We start from the raw sequence: 17,365 nt of genomic DNA on the forward strand, positions 1-17,365 counted from the left end.
TGAAGTAAAAAAACTCAGTTTTGTTTTCAGCCACATTCACACATCGCGTTTGGCATATAAAGTATCGTCGACTCCAAAACTAATTCCGTCGCTTTGAAGAGTTAGATGCTCATTGTTTTTAGGAACGATTATCACTTTAACACATTCCTTTTCAAATAGAGCTCCAAAAGGTTAAAGGGAAAACAATCTTGAAAGTTTTCAAACTTCGCGGGTAAACTCGATGGAAAATTTTCGCCAACAGTGAAGTCAGTCTGAGCCATCTCTATCAACCATCCATTTCTTTTTCATAAATTATAAGCCAAGTAGAGCGCACGTTATCATATGATTATGATATAACACTAAATGAAAAGCTGAGATGTAAAGAATCATCACGATATACTCTAACCTGACCATTCATCATCAGCACTCTGTGCACCATGTCCATTGCTCCCCCCTGACCATGATCTGTATCCAGGATTCCCTGTTGTGTTTGTGCTGGCGTCACATCCTTCATGTCTTGACCGAGCTCCATTTACCCCTCCTCCGCCTCCAGCTATTATCAAAGGTGTGTTGGCTCCTCTCACCACAAACGTTCCTCCACCACCTCCAGAAGACCAACGGCGCTTGTTTATTCCTCCTTCTTGACCAACAAGTATTTGAATGACTTCACCCTTGTTTAAGCGGAACGTTCCTATCATTCTTGCTCCTCTTCCTCGGTACTGAATACTGTTAGCGCGTATATCGTACCCTCCTGCAGCTGCTATTGCTTCTATTTTGTAGTCACCAGTGTACGGCACAGTCCACTGTTGAACTCCGCTGGACAGTGTGACTTGCCCGTCATGATCCTGTCCTGTGTAGTGACTGCCTAGCGTTGTTGGACCAATTCTTCCACTGGCGTTGAGGTTTGTAAAAACGGCCTTGAAAGCTGAAAGGGAAGAGTTAAGTTATCTACATCATTATAACCATAATTGTTTTAGCTTTTTACTTTCATTAAAGGTAAATTTACATCTACAAAAAAGACATGGAATAGTTAAAATCTTGTAGATTGATCCTCAAAACTACTCACCATTATTGCAATTATTAAGTTATTTAATATTCAACTTATTTTATTTGATCATTTATTCAATTCTTTGTCTCTCAATGGCCGTGTACCCGCTCGTCACGAAATATTTTTCCCGAAAGTTCATCAAGCATCGCATCTGATTGTGGTTGAAATGTTGTGTCGGTCTTGTTTGCTAAAATAGATCGCTTTTGAAATAGGCCTTCAACTAAAACTGTCCGTTCTTTTCCTCATTTCAGTCCAAAGGTTACGGAAGTCTTTATACTTCTTTAAACTTTCCCTTCTTAAGTTTGAATTATAGATAAACCCATCCTCTTAAAAAGTCACTCTTGGATTTCTAACTTATTGCTTCTGTAAATCGGGAAAGCGAGATTTATCAATGCTGCTGGGCTAGTTTAAGCCCTTTCTCCCCTTCCTTTGGGCTTTCCCAGCGCTATTGCATTAATTCACATTTTCCGCTTCAGTGCTGACGAGTAACTGATGATATCCAGCAATTCTGCATGAAAAAAGTCGAGAGGGAGCAAATCGTAAAATTTTGATTTAGCGTCCGGCGCTATTAAACCAGGGGATTTAATTCTTGGTTTTCACGAGACGTCATCAAATTTAGAAATAAGGAATTATCGATCCCTGTGAGATTTTAGTTTAGTAAGTTAATAGAACAGTTGATTTCTTATCTTTTGACAAATTTTCAGTTTGATCGGGTTTTTCTTCTTGTAATAAGGCAAGGTTAAATTTCTAAGCTATTGCTTGACACGATATTAACATACTGGTAAGTAGGCTAAAGAAAAGAAGACAAAGAGAAATGGATAGATAGATAGACAGATAGATATGTTTAATCAACTCTTTATTAGGCAGAGCTGAATTACAGTGCAGTATGTACATAATATAACAGTGATATAAATACCACTGATAATATTTGAGCAATTTCTCATGTGTGAATAATTTAAATATGCGTTATTGACCAAGCGTGAGGTCAAAATGGCTGGATATTGGCCGAGTTCTTTCTTTGCATTTTTATGGACCGAGACGAAGTCGAAGTGCATAAAATTGTGAAAAAAGAACAAGGCTAATATCCAGCCATCTTGACCGGACAAGCTTGGTTAATAAAGGATCTATTATATTGCAAAAGATTTCGCTTTATTACGAGTTAAGAATGACCTTTTTCCTTCGAGAGCTGGGAAAGAAGGTCAACAGTGTTTGTTGCACAACAAACTCACGAGAGCCGTTTCTATTTTCTTTGTTTTGAATATCTTCTGCCGCTTTTTGCCTTTCCGTCGCCGAAATTTTCCAAGAGTTACGAACGTAGTTTTTATTCTATGTTTTTTTTCTTTTTTTCATGCGTGGGATCAATGCGGGCAATCCTGAGCGGGCAAGATGGGCCCATCTTGCCTGCTCGAGTAGCCAATCAGAACGCAGGATTTGCTTCATCTTGCCCACGGGCGCTGTGTGTGATGTGATGAATAACCCTTAAAGTGCCCCTGAGATCAAAATTTTCGTACATCATTTTTTTTCCATTTTCGTGTTCAGTGTGTCTCCTTCACCTACTATGCCAAATATCAGTTTAGACCGAGCACCAGAAATATCTTTTTTTGGGCCGTTAAATTCACGATTTCGCGTCCGCCATTATTTGTTCATGTTCCGGAAGTTGATCACAGGACTCAGAGGAAGTGACGTCAAAGGCTCAACGCGAAAATCTCACATGGCAAAATGTCAAGCAAACATAACAGAGTGCTTTACTCTATTCTTACAAAAACTAAACAAAAATGACTGGGCATCGATGCGTAATTCAAAGCTGAAGTAATCGTACAGACCACGCTGCAGGTATTTCTCTGCATCGGAGCCTTGCAAATAGATCAGAGCGGGAAAAACGGATGCGATTTGTGCGACCTCGCCGAGTAAACTTCAATCCTACATAAATATTTGTGACCTACTCTGAACACTTCTCGGAGGACTGTTTCGAGAGATCTGTGTACTTTGAAGGAGCTAGGCGAAGAATTCTGTCGGGTTCAATGCCTACCTTTCAAGAAGAGAAGGGACGAGAAAAACCGTGCTCAGTGCGATCTCGACGTCGGAAAGCGAAGTCTACGAACCTCCACGGATTTTGTCACCTTTACATATGAGCTGATTAATATCCACCTTTAACAACTCTCAGGCAGAATACCTTACACAAAGGAAAGTACTCGGTGAGCATTGAATGATAAAATAGCCCAGTTGAGGATTGAGATTTCTGACCTCAAAGAGCTCACTTTTATACAAAAGAGATGAAAAATATAATTGTGTGCTCTGATTCTAAAAAAATCTGGCTTTAATATCAACGAAAGCAGAACAAATAGCTTAAGACACAGAGCGTAAAAACACTTTAAAATGTAGGCTTGCAGCCAAAAAACCGAAAAAATTAAAATTTCTTTAAAAACCTGTCAAACTATCAACCATCTGACAGCCAAGTCAGCGTGCTATCAAAGTGTCTCAAATTCATCACAACGCCCGTGATGAACGAATTTAAAATCAGGCCAACTTTTGCGAGATTTATTCGCAAGACGAATGTGCCTCCGTTACACCTTTTACGGACAAAACAAAGAACTACTTCTGTTTCATATCAAACTGAATGCCACCGGTTCAGTCTTCTATCGCCCTTCAGAGCTACTTGGAAAATTGTCATAACGCTACTTACGGACTGCATCTAAGCCAAAAAATACTTTATAACGCAATGAGGTCAGGGTTCTAAAAGAGTTGAAACAAACTCTGCTTTAAACCTCACCGATTAAGCATCACAACAATAGTCATCATGAATAAGACAGAAAAAACAACAGAGGCCAAAGTGCAACTCAACAACAGAGTTCACTTCAAACCTCTCAAAGCACCGATAGTAAGAAACAGGTAGGAAAGGGTTAATGAGATCATTAACCAAATGCATCGGGGAAAACACATTGATGGCTTAGAAATAGCTTTCACAAACTCCCAATATCTGCCTTCGGATACACAATTAGCCATTGCCGAGAAATATTTATACTAATCACACGATCATTTCTTACAAAAAATGAGTCATATTTCAACGGCATGCACCACAACTTCATTACATTCAAAAAGTTATTATAAATAAACCCTCCAGGGTTACCCCTTATGGGGAAAAATTCATTGGTAAAGAAAGCGGGGAATCTATCTATCCTAACTCTGGGTCTCCAGATCTCTACAAAGAGGCAATCCCCTGAGCGAAGATTGTACCCGACATAATTTGCGTTGCACAGAAAACATTACCGAACTTAAGCACCGGTCATTTTAGAGGCAACGGCAGCTTTAGCGACCGAAAGAGCCTGGGAAGAGAAGAACGTCGTTCCCGCCAAAATTTAAACGTTAAGCAGCTAGACGAGGTTTGCGGTAGCGACGTCGGTAGTAAACTCTGTTCGCTTTTAAGATAAGTTGTATGCGAGCATGTCATCCGTCAGTGAGATGAGAAACCTGTTTCTTTTTTTGTACGAGAGTAAAATCATCAGTGACGAAGAATTTTTGACCTTGTACGAAAGTTACAGTTCCAAGAATCCAGAATTCCCTTACAGCTCCTACCCAAAGTTTGATTTCGACCAGATGGATGAATCAGAGTGTTTAGCGGAGTTCAGAGTGCGAAAACAGGACATAACGTTATTGGCAAATGTCCTTCACTTACCAGACACTATACGCTGTCCACAAAGAACAATGTGTGTCCGAACTAAAGAGTTTTGTATGCTTCGGAAGCGCTTCTCGTATCCATGTCGGTATTCAGACATGATTCATCGTCTGGGGTAAAGTCCAAGGTAGCTAAAAGCGCGTTTTATTGGTAGAAAACGTCTAAGCACTTGAAAATTGCGTGGAAAATTAACTCACTGTACCATTTTGTTCCTTGTGGAATATTTTTCATTGAGGTAGAATTATGTCATAAAAGCTACGCTGTTTTTCATGGAAAATGGCATTTTATCTCTGGAAGTCTAGTCCATACTGGTGAGTAAAAAAGTAAACACGTAATTGTAGAGAGAAAAGAAAAGGATATTTAAGACGCCAGTCGAAGTAGAAAGTAAGTATAACTTGGTGATGTTTTCAACCTTTGCAAAAAGAGGAACCACAAGGCAAAACAAGATAATCAATCAAATATGATTTATGCAAATGATTTCGCTAGTTTTACCTGAGTCAGGAAACCTAGCCCTTACCAACAACTCACTCTCGTGCTTAATTCGTGTTAGGCCTTTAGCTGACGATGCGTGCGTTTTGAGTGGTACACAAAACATGCACATTTTAACTTGAAAATGGTAGAAGAAAATTTCCTGACGACCTTTCCAATCCCAACAGATCATAGCGAAAAAGGTCTCACAAAGGACATGAACTGTTACACTGAGTAGATGAGCTCGCAATTCTTGTACATGTCATTCTTACCTAGTTCTTTACCCGAAATTCAAAATGGAATCGCTGATTGACTCCTATATAGCAATGAATTATCCCTTAGTCGAGAAAACTAAATAAAGTAAGCATGGGACTGCGTCAACAATAGTTAAACTGTCCCTTTCTTTCAAGTATTCTTCCACTTCGAAGGCGCGCAATTAGGGGAGCACTAGTTCAACTGCCCTCTCTTTTAATCATTCTTCGACTTCGGGAGCGCAGGAATACGGGAGCACTAGTTTAACGGCCCTATCATTTCGTCATTCTTCGATTTCGAGAAAGCTGGAATGCAGAACCAATGGTTACACGTCCTTTCTTTTAATATCATTTTTCGATATCGGGACTGCGGGAGCAATCCATTCATAAAGGCCAAAAGTGGCCGGGTAGTCTGAAGTTGCTCCCATCAACATCTCAAGCAATACTTGATTCAATGTTTTCTCTCATGTTTCACTTAGTCTCCTCCAGAACGAAGAGTAGCCATAGTCGTACAACGAAGACGCGAACCGCTCTCTCCGAGTCACGTATTGATTCGCTGAAATTTAAAAATCTGTCAAACCCCAAATTAGCACGAACGCTCTGATTGGTGCAACATACAATATACTTTAACCTGATTGGTTTGTGATACACAAAAAAAAATCGCCAATCACATTGTTCTGAGATACACCACCAAAGAATACGCCTATCACACTGCTTAGAGATATGCAAAAAACACACCCCTCTATACGCTAAAATAGAGTTTGTTTTTTTTTAACAACTAAAAATTGGATACAGGCTTTTGCAGGTATGTTCTGATTGGATGACCTGAGATACTCGACAACACTGAAAGTTCCCTGAAAGAGCGCCGCGCAGAATGATGTTTGAGGACCAGTCATTTTCTATAGAGGACGATCACATGGTTTTCAGGGGGAACGGATACAAAGTGTGATACATTTATCTTAATAAAGGTCTTGTTGTGTAGAATCGCTGAGTATTTTTACGAGTTGCATTGTTCCGCATTTGGATGATATTGATACACGCAAGATGTTTGGAGAGCACTCGAGAAGTTATCGTCATGTTAAGGTAAATACAAACAAACAAGGTTTATGAATCTATTGTTTTCGATTAACTTTTGATGGTAATAATAATAATAATAATAATAATAATAACACCTTTATTTAGACACGATAACGTTTAAAGCTGAACAGCTTGTGGGGTTGTGTGTAAATGCAAATAAACTCTAAATTAAACAAATTCGAATGATGATGGTTTTTGAAGATGGTTAAATGTCATAGTTACCTGTACAGTTCTTGCCATCGCCATTAAACCCTTCTTTGCAGCTGCAGTTGAAGGAACCTTCGGTATTATTACAGTGAGCATGGACACCACAGTTGTGGGTATCAGTGACACATTCGTTTACATCTGAAGAAACAAATGCTTTCCGTTGAAAAAAAATTATAACAAATGATAAAAGCATATTCAAGAGTTAGTCTGATCGTTTAACCTGTGAGAGGCGACTTTTTACAATACTCAAAATATCACTGAAAGCGCCCGCGTCAAATAATTTTTATCATTTAATCCACATAAACAACCAATCCAAAAATAAACAGTCTGAAATCAAATTAACAGATACATCATCAAGAAAGGACACAAGTCTTCTAAGGCAAAAGAGAACGCGAGACGTGCGTGACGTGATGCTTACAATGATTGCAGAATGAAAATAGAACTGTGCTTAAAAACATTGTAAACTTGACTAAACTCCAAACACAAATAGTATAATGTAGCCAAAACTAAGCCAACACAATTTGTCTTCCACGACTCGTAAATCGTTTGACGACAGGAAGTAGTACTCTAGACATGAAACGCGTAATGAAATGAACACTGCAATCGATGCAAAGCATGATTAATGACACATTAGCAGCTGACTGATCCCTCTACATTACTATACACAGCTTTCTTATGAAAATCGTTGATGTTCCTATACGCTCGTCAAATTTAGGCAAAATTAACAAACTGATTTTGATGCTTGGAACAATTTAAGTGGACAGACTTCGTCGTTACCTGTGCATTTTTTGCCATCGCCATTAAACCCAGCCTTGCAGGTGCAGTTAAAGGAACCTTCGGTATTGTTGCACTCAGCATTGGTATCACAGTTGTGCGCATCGGTGGTACACTCGTCTACATCTGTAGAAACAAATCCTTTCCGTTAATAATGCAATTAAAAAAAAATTGGTATAAGCTTTTGCATGCATGTTCTGATTGGATGACCCGTGATACTCGACAGGACTAAAAGCTCACTGAAAGTGCAACGCGTGGAATGATGTCTGGGGAACAGTCATTTTCTATCGAATAGGGGAAGAGGAGTTTGGGAGGATCTCATGGTTCTCAGGGGAAATAGATACAAAGAGTGATACATATATCTTGATAAACTTTTGGTTGTGTAGTATCGCTTCGTATTTTTACGAGTTGTGCCGTATTATGACGAGCCCTTCGGGCTAGTTAAAATGCATACAACGAGTAAAAATGTTATTCTTGGCGTGTGTCAGTGTTGGACTGATTCCATTACAACGTCTAATGGAACCCTAATGATTGGCATTAGAAACAGCAATCTGATTGGTGGAAGAATGCCCTAATGCTATGATTTAATTGGAATGTGATAAATACCTAAAGTGGCAATCTGATTGGTTTGTGATAAATGAAAAATGAGGCAATCAGATTGGTAGGTGATACCTACCATAGTGCAGCAATATGACTGGTTTGTGATGCATGAAAAAAGCAGCAATCTGATTGGTACGAGCGACATAGCACTCTTAACGCTTGCATCGAGTTATTCATTGGTTAATTATTTTAAAATAACTCAATAATGGATGGACTTTCTCCAATGAAAAGGCGGAACATTTTCATATTTACTGCAGCTGAATTTGGTTTTGCATTTGCATGAGTAGGATTTGTCTGTGTTATTGCGAATTATCGCAATATGGATACACGCAAGATGTTTTGAGAGCAAAAGAGAGGCTCTCGTCATGTTTAGGCAAATACAAACAAAAAAAAGAATTATGAGTCTCTTGTTTTCAATGCTGGGTAAACTCTAAATGGACGAATGATTCTTTCCCTTAACAGGTATCTGCTGGTTGGATGACCTGTGACATTCGGCAGCACGTAGAATAATGTTTGGGGACCAGTCATTTTCTATCTGGCGGGAGGGGGGGGGGGTTAAAAGGATCACATGGTTTTCAGGGGGAACGGATGCAAAGTGTGTTACATTTATCTTAATAGACGTTTTATTGTGTAGTATTGCTGAGTATTTTTACGAGTTAAGCCGTATTTTGACGATCTCGTAGGGCGCCAAAATACAAACAACAAGTAAAAATACTCAGAGATATTACGCAGCAAAATGTTTAATAAGAGATTTATTATCCAACGCATCAAACTGTGTTTCCAGTGCGGGCGAATTTCGCGGATATCTATTTACGGGGAGTGCAAAGCGGTGCGGAATCAGCGCGTTGTATTGTTGCTGTTTGTATTTTCTTTAATAAATGATGAAATTTCAATGTCGTCTAACTGTTTTTCTTCCTTCGCTTTATCTAATAAATTTGGATCAATATTCGCCAGCCATTCCGACTCTTCGTCGTCAGAAAAAAAAAAAAATTTAAATTTTCCGCCAGTTTTGTTTGTAACTTCAGTCCAATTCGTCACTTGCGCGATGTGAGAAAACCTGTCTAAGCGGTTGTGTGAAGTACAAATACCACAAGATATTTCTACTCGTCATGGGCCTTATTTCTACTCTAAGAAGCACAGTTGGATAATAAATGACTCGTGAGTCATCGGAAGACATGTCGAGGCATACGAGACCATGGTAACATAAATGCAAAAGAGACGGATAATTGTAGTAGCTAACATGATTATTAGAGCGCACGTGCAAAATAACTCTTGCCTTTTTCACAGTGTTCTCCCGTGTAACCAAGTGGACACAAACACTTGTATCCCTTGTTCGTAAATCCAACCAGGCAAGTTGCATTGTTGTAGCACATGTTGAAACAACACTTGTTCTGATGGGAAAGGATACTAAGCTTTATTTTTTTGCGAGCGATATATAGTTTTCACTTCTACGGGGCATACTTACAGTTTTTCATTTTTTGTGTAACAAATAAAGAAGCCTCGACTTTTCTCTGTTGTGTTGCAAAGTACGGAGTAAGTAGCTAAAGAACAAAAGAAGTGAGGAGGGAGAAATGAGTCGTTCTCCATTCTTGATACAGTGAAAAAACATGCTGTCTCAGCCAATCAGAACGCGCTTCATATAAGAACTTTATTTTTTCAATTAATTTATCGTTTTTCCTTTTTAACCGATTCAGGTGTTTTCAGACTCATTTTGAGAGGTTTTGAAATGAAATTTGCCTCATCTGAGTTGCCGAGGACTCGCAGAGGAGCGAGGAAACTTTATCAAACGGTACACAAGGCTTACGAAAAGCAGCAAACTCAAAAACAAAAAACTAAGTATAAATAAAACTCTTACCTCCGTACCCCTATACATAAAGCCTGCCATCGATTTCAGATCATTTGGGTGTTGTAAGTGGTCCGAGTCACTCAATTGACATAAAACTTTGTCTTTTTCTCCTGAGGGTCCCATATTGATCGATTTACATCTGTCTTCCATAGTACACCAATTTCTGCAGTGACTATATAGATGCATTCCGACTGGTAATGAAATGTTTTTAGAGACGTGGTCCACCAATGCATATCCATCTTTCTGTCGCAAGAACTTGAGACGCCGACAGCTATCTATCAATCAGACATTAGAGGATAGCTTTGTTAGGCGTGCAAAACGTTTCACGTAGGCTGGCGAAGAAAATCTCATAAAACACACGAACAGAATAGAATATAATTGAGTAACTTGAATAGAACCATTATTTTGAGAAAACCGTGAGTTCTTAGGGATTTGACGATTTTCACGGACACCAATTCACGGGCTAAAACCTCTTTCCATTCGGATTTTGAGATCCACCTGCCCAAAAATTGGATTGTTCATCGCATCGTCTTCCCATGGTTAGTGTTCGGTCGACATATATTGAACCGCTTGTTAGCCAGGCTATTTATTTCATAACCCTTCTGCGATATTCTTTTTCCTTTAACACCAGCAAAATAAAATACTGACAATTCCGCCATATAAGCACCGGAGGTTATATTTTTTTAGGTAAAAAAAAAAAAATTGGTTCTAATGTTTTATTTCGTTTGCATTTTCATGCGTTTTTCGGTGGATTAAAAGTTTCAAAATGTAAAATACTTTCGGAGAAAAACGAATCCCAGTTGATGTGGCTCAGAAAAAAATAATAAAGAAGACTGCAGAACCTAAGATAAACAAACTTTTTTTTCTGATTTAAAACTTTTATCATTGCTATTGTTTTCACCAAAAAATTTATAAGTAGAATGTTTCGAACAAAAACGGATTTGAGTGGTAGGATACAGAAAAAAAATGTGGAAAAAGAAAGCTTTCCACAAGCTAAGCTGAGCGAGCTTTTTGCATTTAAATTAAGAATTTTTATTATTAGTATATTTCCATTCATCACAATGCTTTAAAAATATGTTAGTCCCCCGAAGTGGTCTCTTCCTTTCTGTAAATATTTCCCCGTGTACTTTAATTAGTTATCAAATTGTCAAAATTTGAATTTTTGCAATCAAGCATAGCGAATAATATATAATGTTATGCCTCTAAATGTGCTTATTTTGACGATCTCTGAAGCTTTATCCCAAGTTGAAAACCAAAACAATAAATGTAAATAATAATGTCAAGATAGATGGAGTTTTAGAAAATCATCTCCTTTTGCGCTACTTATGAGCTCATACCTCGTTTATCGTAATCCTCCCCAACTAGACTTGAACAGATGATACATACATGAAAGGCATTCTTTCCCCATTTGAACCTTTCTTTGCATTTTTTTCTTTCAAACCAAGTTCAAACAGCGAGAGAAAACAGCTTTTATTTGCTGAATAAAACTCCCTGTGAAAAATATGGCTCTCGTCAATTTACCGACTTGAGCTAAAGTGCTTAGGAGAAGCTTGAAAGATGAAAAAAAAACAAGCAGTATCAATTCACATTTTGTTAATAATAATAACAACTTTTCCAACTTCAAACATACTAGAGTCAAAAGAGGTTTACCCTGAGAGAGTAAGATAAGTTCATAGGTATATTAGATACTGAATTTTACCACAACTGGCAGTAATTTCGCAATCTGATTGGCCACTTTGCAGTTGTTGATAAGAGTTCAGACAGCGCTGCTCGCGTCAACGTGTTACGCAAAGTGTCACGCATCGAAAGAATCCACAACATTTTGTGATGACGAATATCGTCGTCGTAGAGACCACGCTAAACCACTGTCGATTTGCTAATTTTATTCTCATGGATCATTCATCTCTCACTTTTCAGCTTACTAAACAAAACTGCTTCTGTGGCACTCGCATTGAGTAAATTATTAATGAACCATTGTTCAAAACTTATTTCTTATATAAAAACATATAGCGAATGATAAAGGATTAATTCACATCGACTATAAAAACTTTGTTTCCCTACTTAATTTCCTTCACAGGCTAACACAGCTCAAGAAATGTTTGAAATGTCCTATTCGCAAGCTATTGCTTAGATTTCATGTAAGAAAGGTCCCTCTGCTTCAAGAGAGGCCATCGTAAAGAGGATGAAAAATTAGTTTTTTATTAGTTTTCTTAATGTTCTAAGAGTACAAGATGATTAAGATGATAAAAATTAAGGACGAAAGCGACATTAGGATGTTTAACCTACTTTTAGTTTTTTAGGATCGAAAAACATGACCAGGTCTCTGCTTAAAACTAATCGAAAATCCTAAATAATCAATGTTTTTCCATCGACATTACGAGGAAATGTTATGGGTTGGGTTTTTTCTCTATGAAAAACATAAGAGTCTCTGCAAAAAAAATTAACTTGATGAGATTCTTGCAATTCTTGTGATGGAATCGCGTGGACTTACATGAAATATTGACGTAAAATTCCTGCCACTGAAAGTGTTTTCGTAGCAAGAGAGAAACTATGTTTTGTTGAAATTAATTGTAACCTGGTGTCGACGACTTTTTTCTTTTTCTTTCTTCAGAAGGTCTCTATTTAAATTCCGCACATCTTGTGTTCTTGGCTTTCTAGATCTGGTTAATTATTTTCAAAAGAGACATTGTATGCTGACTTAGTTAGGCAATTCTTTGTTTCTAAACGCTGCAGGAGTTCTTTTGTTTCCTTATCCACGCTAAGTAGTAATAGCATGTCAATAAAGTGCGTCTAAGTTTTCGCAATACCATCCAGGAGACAAAATACTGAGACACACGTCTCTACAATACAATTGATGAAGTTTTTGTTTGCTACATGCAATTTTTCGCTGTGGACTAAATCCATTTTTAACATTTTCAAATTTTTCAAAGTAGTCTATTTAAAACAGCTTACTGGAGTTTTAGCAAGCAAAGATATTGCTTAGGTGTAGGGTGACGAAAATAAAGAATTCTCAAACCCGCTTAATGATGACTTCGCTCTCTTAAAAGGTGAAGGCTCAACTGTGTAAATGAAGGTGTTTCCATGTAAAAATTATACGGTAACGGAAATAAAGAATTCTCATACCCGCTTGATGATGACTTCGTTCTCTTGAAAGTTGAAGACTCAGCGTAAATGAAAATGTTTCCATGTAATAATAATGGAGACTTTTTTCCTTATGTTCCGCTTTTTTAGAGATACATTTGTTTCTTCCGTTATAAAATGATTTGAATGAATACTCGGTTATTTTAATACATGGAGACAGAACTAAAGTCAAACAATCTTGAACCACTGTAGTTAAACACTGCGACGATATGAAGTGCTTCTCAGAGTTTTCATACTCACTGCGTTTGCTATAGCTAACGTAATGAGTATTTTTACGAGTCTAATGGCTTTAGAGACTAAACTAAATTCTCCCATTTGGTTTTTTCTCCCTAAGTTACAGAGGTCTGAGTGTCTCTTATTCATTGCCATCCGAATTAAGACAAAAGCTTCATGTAATAGTGTTTCTCTGCAAACTCAATTTGCTGGTTAACAACAAACAGCAAAAATATTTTTTTCCCTACCGAACAATAGCTTTTATTACATATTTATGATTTTTTAATGATGATCTTGATCTGAATAAATTTTGTAAAAATTTAAAACTTAGAAAACGTTGCCGAAACTGAGTTCAAACCAAAATACCCCGAATGAAGTTCCCGCACACAATCGATTTTGTTGCAACTCATTTATATAGAAAGTTTCTAAATTTGTTAGTGCTTTGTAAAATCGTAGTTTCCTTCTTCATCATTTTCAATTAGTTATCATTATTGATAAAATAGCAAATTTCTTTGCACTCAAGTTTCGGGCCCTTGCTTTTCTTGAACTCTAGTCTTTTATTACTTTAGGAGTTGCCATAGTCTACATTTTCATCCGACCCACAAAAAAGAATGTCAAAGTTAACTTACCATGGTTTGCAACTGCTAACCAGTAGAACCAGCCTCCAGACAAAAAAAGAAGAAATATGAAAGAGAGCATCAGGCAGGCCATCTTCATGTAATATGTCAAAAAAGGAAGTTTGTAACCCACTATCACGGCAGTTTACTTTTTAAAAATATTTTTAGTAAAGTGAAACAAAAGCAGGAACCGTCAATTTCCCTTCTCTAGCGCTTTTAGGTTCTTGTAGAGCCAAAACTGCGAAGTTTTACAGTTATCGTCATTCATTATTAATCAAAATTTGGCAAGACAATAAGTTTCTTAACTGTTCCTCTTCACTATTTTATTCAAACATCACTTGTGCATAAAAAATGCTCACAACCAGGCCTCTAGTTATGTGGAATTGAAAAAGAAAAATCTCCCTGAAACATTGATCAAAACGAATCGAACGAACGAACGATGAAAAATAAAACAGAAATAAAGGAAGAGAAGAAAAATCTAGAGATACTAATTGTTGTGATGATTTTTAGTAGTATCACTCATGGACTTCCCTTGGGGAACGTAAATTCCTAACCCTGCGAGCCAATTTTGACAAATCTAAGCCTTTTGTATTCTGGACTATGTTGATATCAAAACAATTCCACAGTTTCATTAACTCTTTGAATAAAAAGAAATCAAATAACCACTGGATTTGGTGTTTTCCATTCAATTGGGTAAGTGAGAGTGAAGACTGTCATTTCAAAATGATTATACAGTCAATAAAGAAGGAGTCTTGACACGTCACACGACGTGAAACGATTTGCCAAAAGTTTTCTTCTTGGAACTTTTCCCATATATATTTTTATCACCAAAAAATAAGAAATTAAAAGGAATGAAAAATGCTATAAATTTGAACGTGCGAAAGAAAGTCTGTTTATATGACAGGTGTGAATAAACATTTTAATCAACAAATAGACAAGCCTCCTTTGTGCTCTGTTCTGTTCCAAGGCACAGAGGAAGCGGATAGAGCACGAAAGAAGTGTAAGGGGAAACACGAGATGTAGTCTAGCATTTCTGTCCACTTCGTGAGTGCTCAAGCCGCTTCCCGAGTGCCTAACAATAGAACAGAGTACAGCCATGGCTCTTCTATTTGTTTTAAAATGAAGAATCCGTTAAATTCCCCACGCATTACTTTCAATTTTCAAAACAAGCTCTATTTCCAGTGCGAACAACAGTGTCGTCAACATGTTGTATACTCTCATAAAGCAGGCTACAATAAGCCAATCAGAATCCCTACTAGAGTGGCTCAAGTAATCTGATTGGTTGAACAAAACTAAAGCTGTCAAAAATGTCAAGCCATCAAAGTTCATTCACCATCGAAGTTCGTTCACGACTTGCAATTTTTCACAAAAAAAAAGGAAATAGTTGGGTGGGCCGAATTTAACACTATTGCATGAAGCTCTAACTTTTCTTACACAAATTCTGAATGTGAAATGTTCCGTGAAACTCGCTTACATTATTGTCATTATTGTAAGAAATAGACAACATTTTTTAGAGACATTATTCGGCATACTTATGCCATCTTCAATCAATGAGTAACTGAACGTGAGTAATTTTATAGCATACAAGTAGATGAATAAAATATTTACAGTATCATGTAATACCAAAGCGGGTACTAGTTAAAGCGTGACAACAAACCTCAAAGGTGTGAAGTAAAACGCTTGAAAAGTGTTATAATGCTGTAATTGTTTGTTAAGTTCAGGTTTGGTCTTATTTATATAAAAAGCTTCTTTGAGTTTTAAATCAATTGAGTTGTTAGCAGAATCCAGAATACTAAAGCAAGAAAGGGAGTATTTTTGTTCTTACAAGAAGGAGATGTGTTGAAATGCTTAAAAGTATGCGAGTTTTTATCGCTTTCCGTGTGCTCCTTTATCCTAGTAGAGAGGTGACGACTAGTTTCGCCAATATAACGAGAATTACAGCCCGCAGAAGAAAATTGGTAAACTACCATGGATTTTACAGCATCAGGAGTACGATCTTTAACACTGAACATGTTTTTCATTTTAAAAGAAGTGAAAACTAGTTTGATATTAAGGTCCGATTTGCAAAAGCGCTTAGTGAGTTGTCGGAGTTTAAAGGCCCATTTTCATCTGAGATCCTTTGCAGTCGTTTGTTTTTGTTTTGGAATCGCGCTATTGTTAAATGGCGAACTCTGATAGTCATTCACAAACACTATTAAAACGAAAAACAAAGATTTGATGAAGAACAGTAAACAAACTTGCAGCTAAATATTTGAGACTGAAAAATCATAAAGCGAGTCTGTGTATAAAACTTGCACAAAGCTTACTTGATATTAAAGGAAATTGTTCGGCTTCAACACAAAATAAAATATGAACAAATAACCAATATTGGCCAAAACTGATTTACTTTACGTATTTCAATTATAGAATAATGATTTGTACAAATGAGATCGCTTACATACATATCTCAGGATCTCAAGTAAAAATCATTCAAATAATTATTCTTACCTCGAAAAATCTCCCTGAAGTGTCTAGTTCCATCGTAGGAACAATGCAATAACATTTCTGCAAAAGCACTGTCTGTAGTGTTACCGAAACCCATTGTTATTTTCCTTGCCCTCCATAAATCATACACAGACTCTCGAAGTCGAACAACCTTTCCCGAGCCGGGCAGACCCGGCCTTCCTCTAAACCGCTTCTTCGGCGGCATCAACTTTTCAAATGACGTTTTTCACCGCCATACATGTACGAATTAAAAACTATTTACTAATATGGATACTACGATAGTTTGTTGTTTGCACATGATTCAAGATGGAACTTTGAAAGCCCTAATTAGTAAGATGGAAGAAGATATCAAAGCGATTCCGCAACCTCGAGGAAAAGAGCGTATTTTTTATACATGAAAAATGATCTGGGCGCGCGAGGCATCTCGGTTGAAAATGGGCCTTTCAGGTTCGCTATTTTAGAATAATAGCCGACTAAGGGGAGTTTGAAGTAACGTGTATTATTGTCATCAATGTTCTTGCTATTTTGAGAGGAGGACCCGTCAAGATACCGCTTGAAAGTTCTGTCAATAATATGTGGAGGAAAAGAATTACGTTTTAAAGTGTCTTAATTAAACTTTCCGACAATCAGAATTCCAACAAAATTAGCTCTTGGTGTGACTGGGAAAGTAATGGATCAGTCATGATGATTGGAGGAGGAGCCAGCTGTGGAGGATCTGATTATGGCATCGGCATAACCGAGAAAAATGGCGGTGCATCTTTTTATAAAATGGAACATAAACTCGATTTTAGAACGATGCCAATCCTTTTAATTATGGATAAAGGCTGAAGTTTCGAAAGAAACTGTTTGGGGCTGCGTCGGTGGGAGTAACGAGATAATTTGGATATATCAACAAAGTTGAAATGGTAAATTAGCCACCGTAACGATTACAAAAGCTGACGTCTCGAGCGTTAGCCCTTCGTCGCTCCGACGAAGGGCTAACGCTTG

The 17,365-nt window shown here is 37.4% G+C and overlaps 2 protein-coding genes across 2 annotated transcripts in view; both read right to left on the reverse strand.

Moving 5' to 3' along the window:
* LOC111346825 (uncharacterized) overlaps positions 1-17,365 on the reverse strand; it is a 551,029-nt gene that overhangs the window by 128,256 nt on the left and 405,408 nt on the right. Inside the window, 1 exon segment of the mRNA XM_088749275.1 lies at positions 7,481-7,603. Coding sequence (XP_088605401.1) covers positions 7,481-7,603 — 123 coding nt within the window.
* LOC148737170 (ALK tyrosine kinase receptor-like) lies at positions 381-4,800 on the reverse strand. Its single transcript, XM_088747747.1, has 2 exons — positions 4,701-4,800; positions 381-904 (listed from the first exon to the last, which is right to left on the reverse strand). Exons 1-2 carry the CDS (start codon positions 4,798-4,800, stop codon positions 381-383), a joined length of 624 nt encoding a protein of 207 aa, XP_088603873.1.

Source organism: Stylophora pistillata, chromosome 2 (genome assembly GCF_964205215.1).
Source record: "Stylophora pistillata chromosome 2, jaStyPist1.2, whole genome shotgun sequence".
Taxonomy (NCBI): domain Eukaryota; kingdom Metazoa; phylum Cnidaria; class Anthozoa; order Scleractinia; family Pocilloporidae; genus Stylophora; species Stylophora pistillata.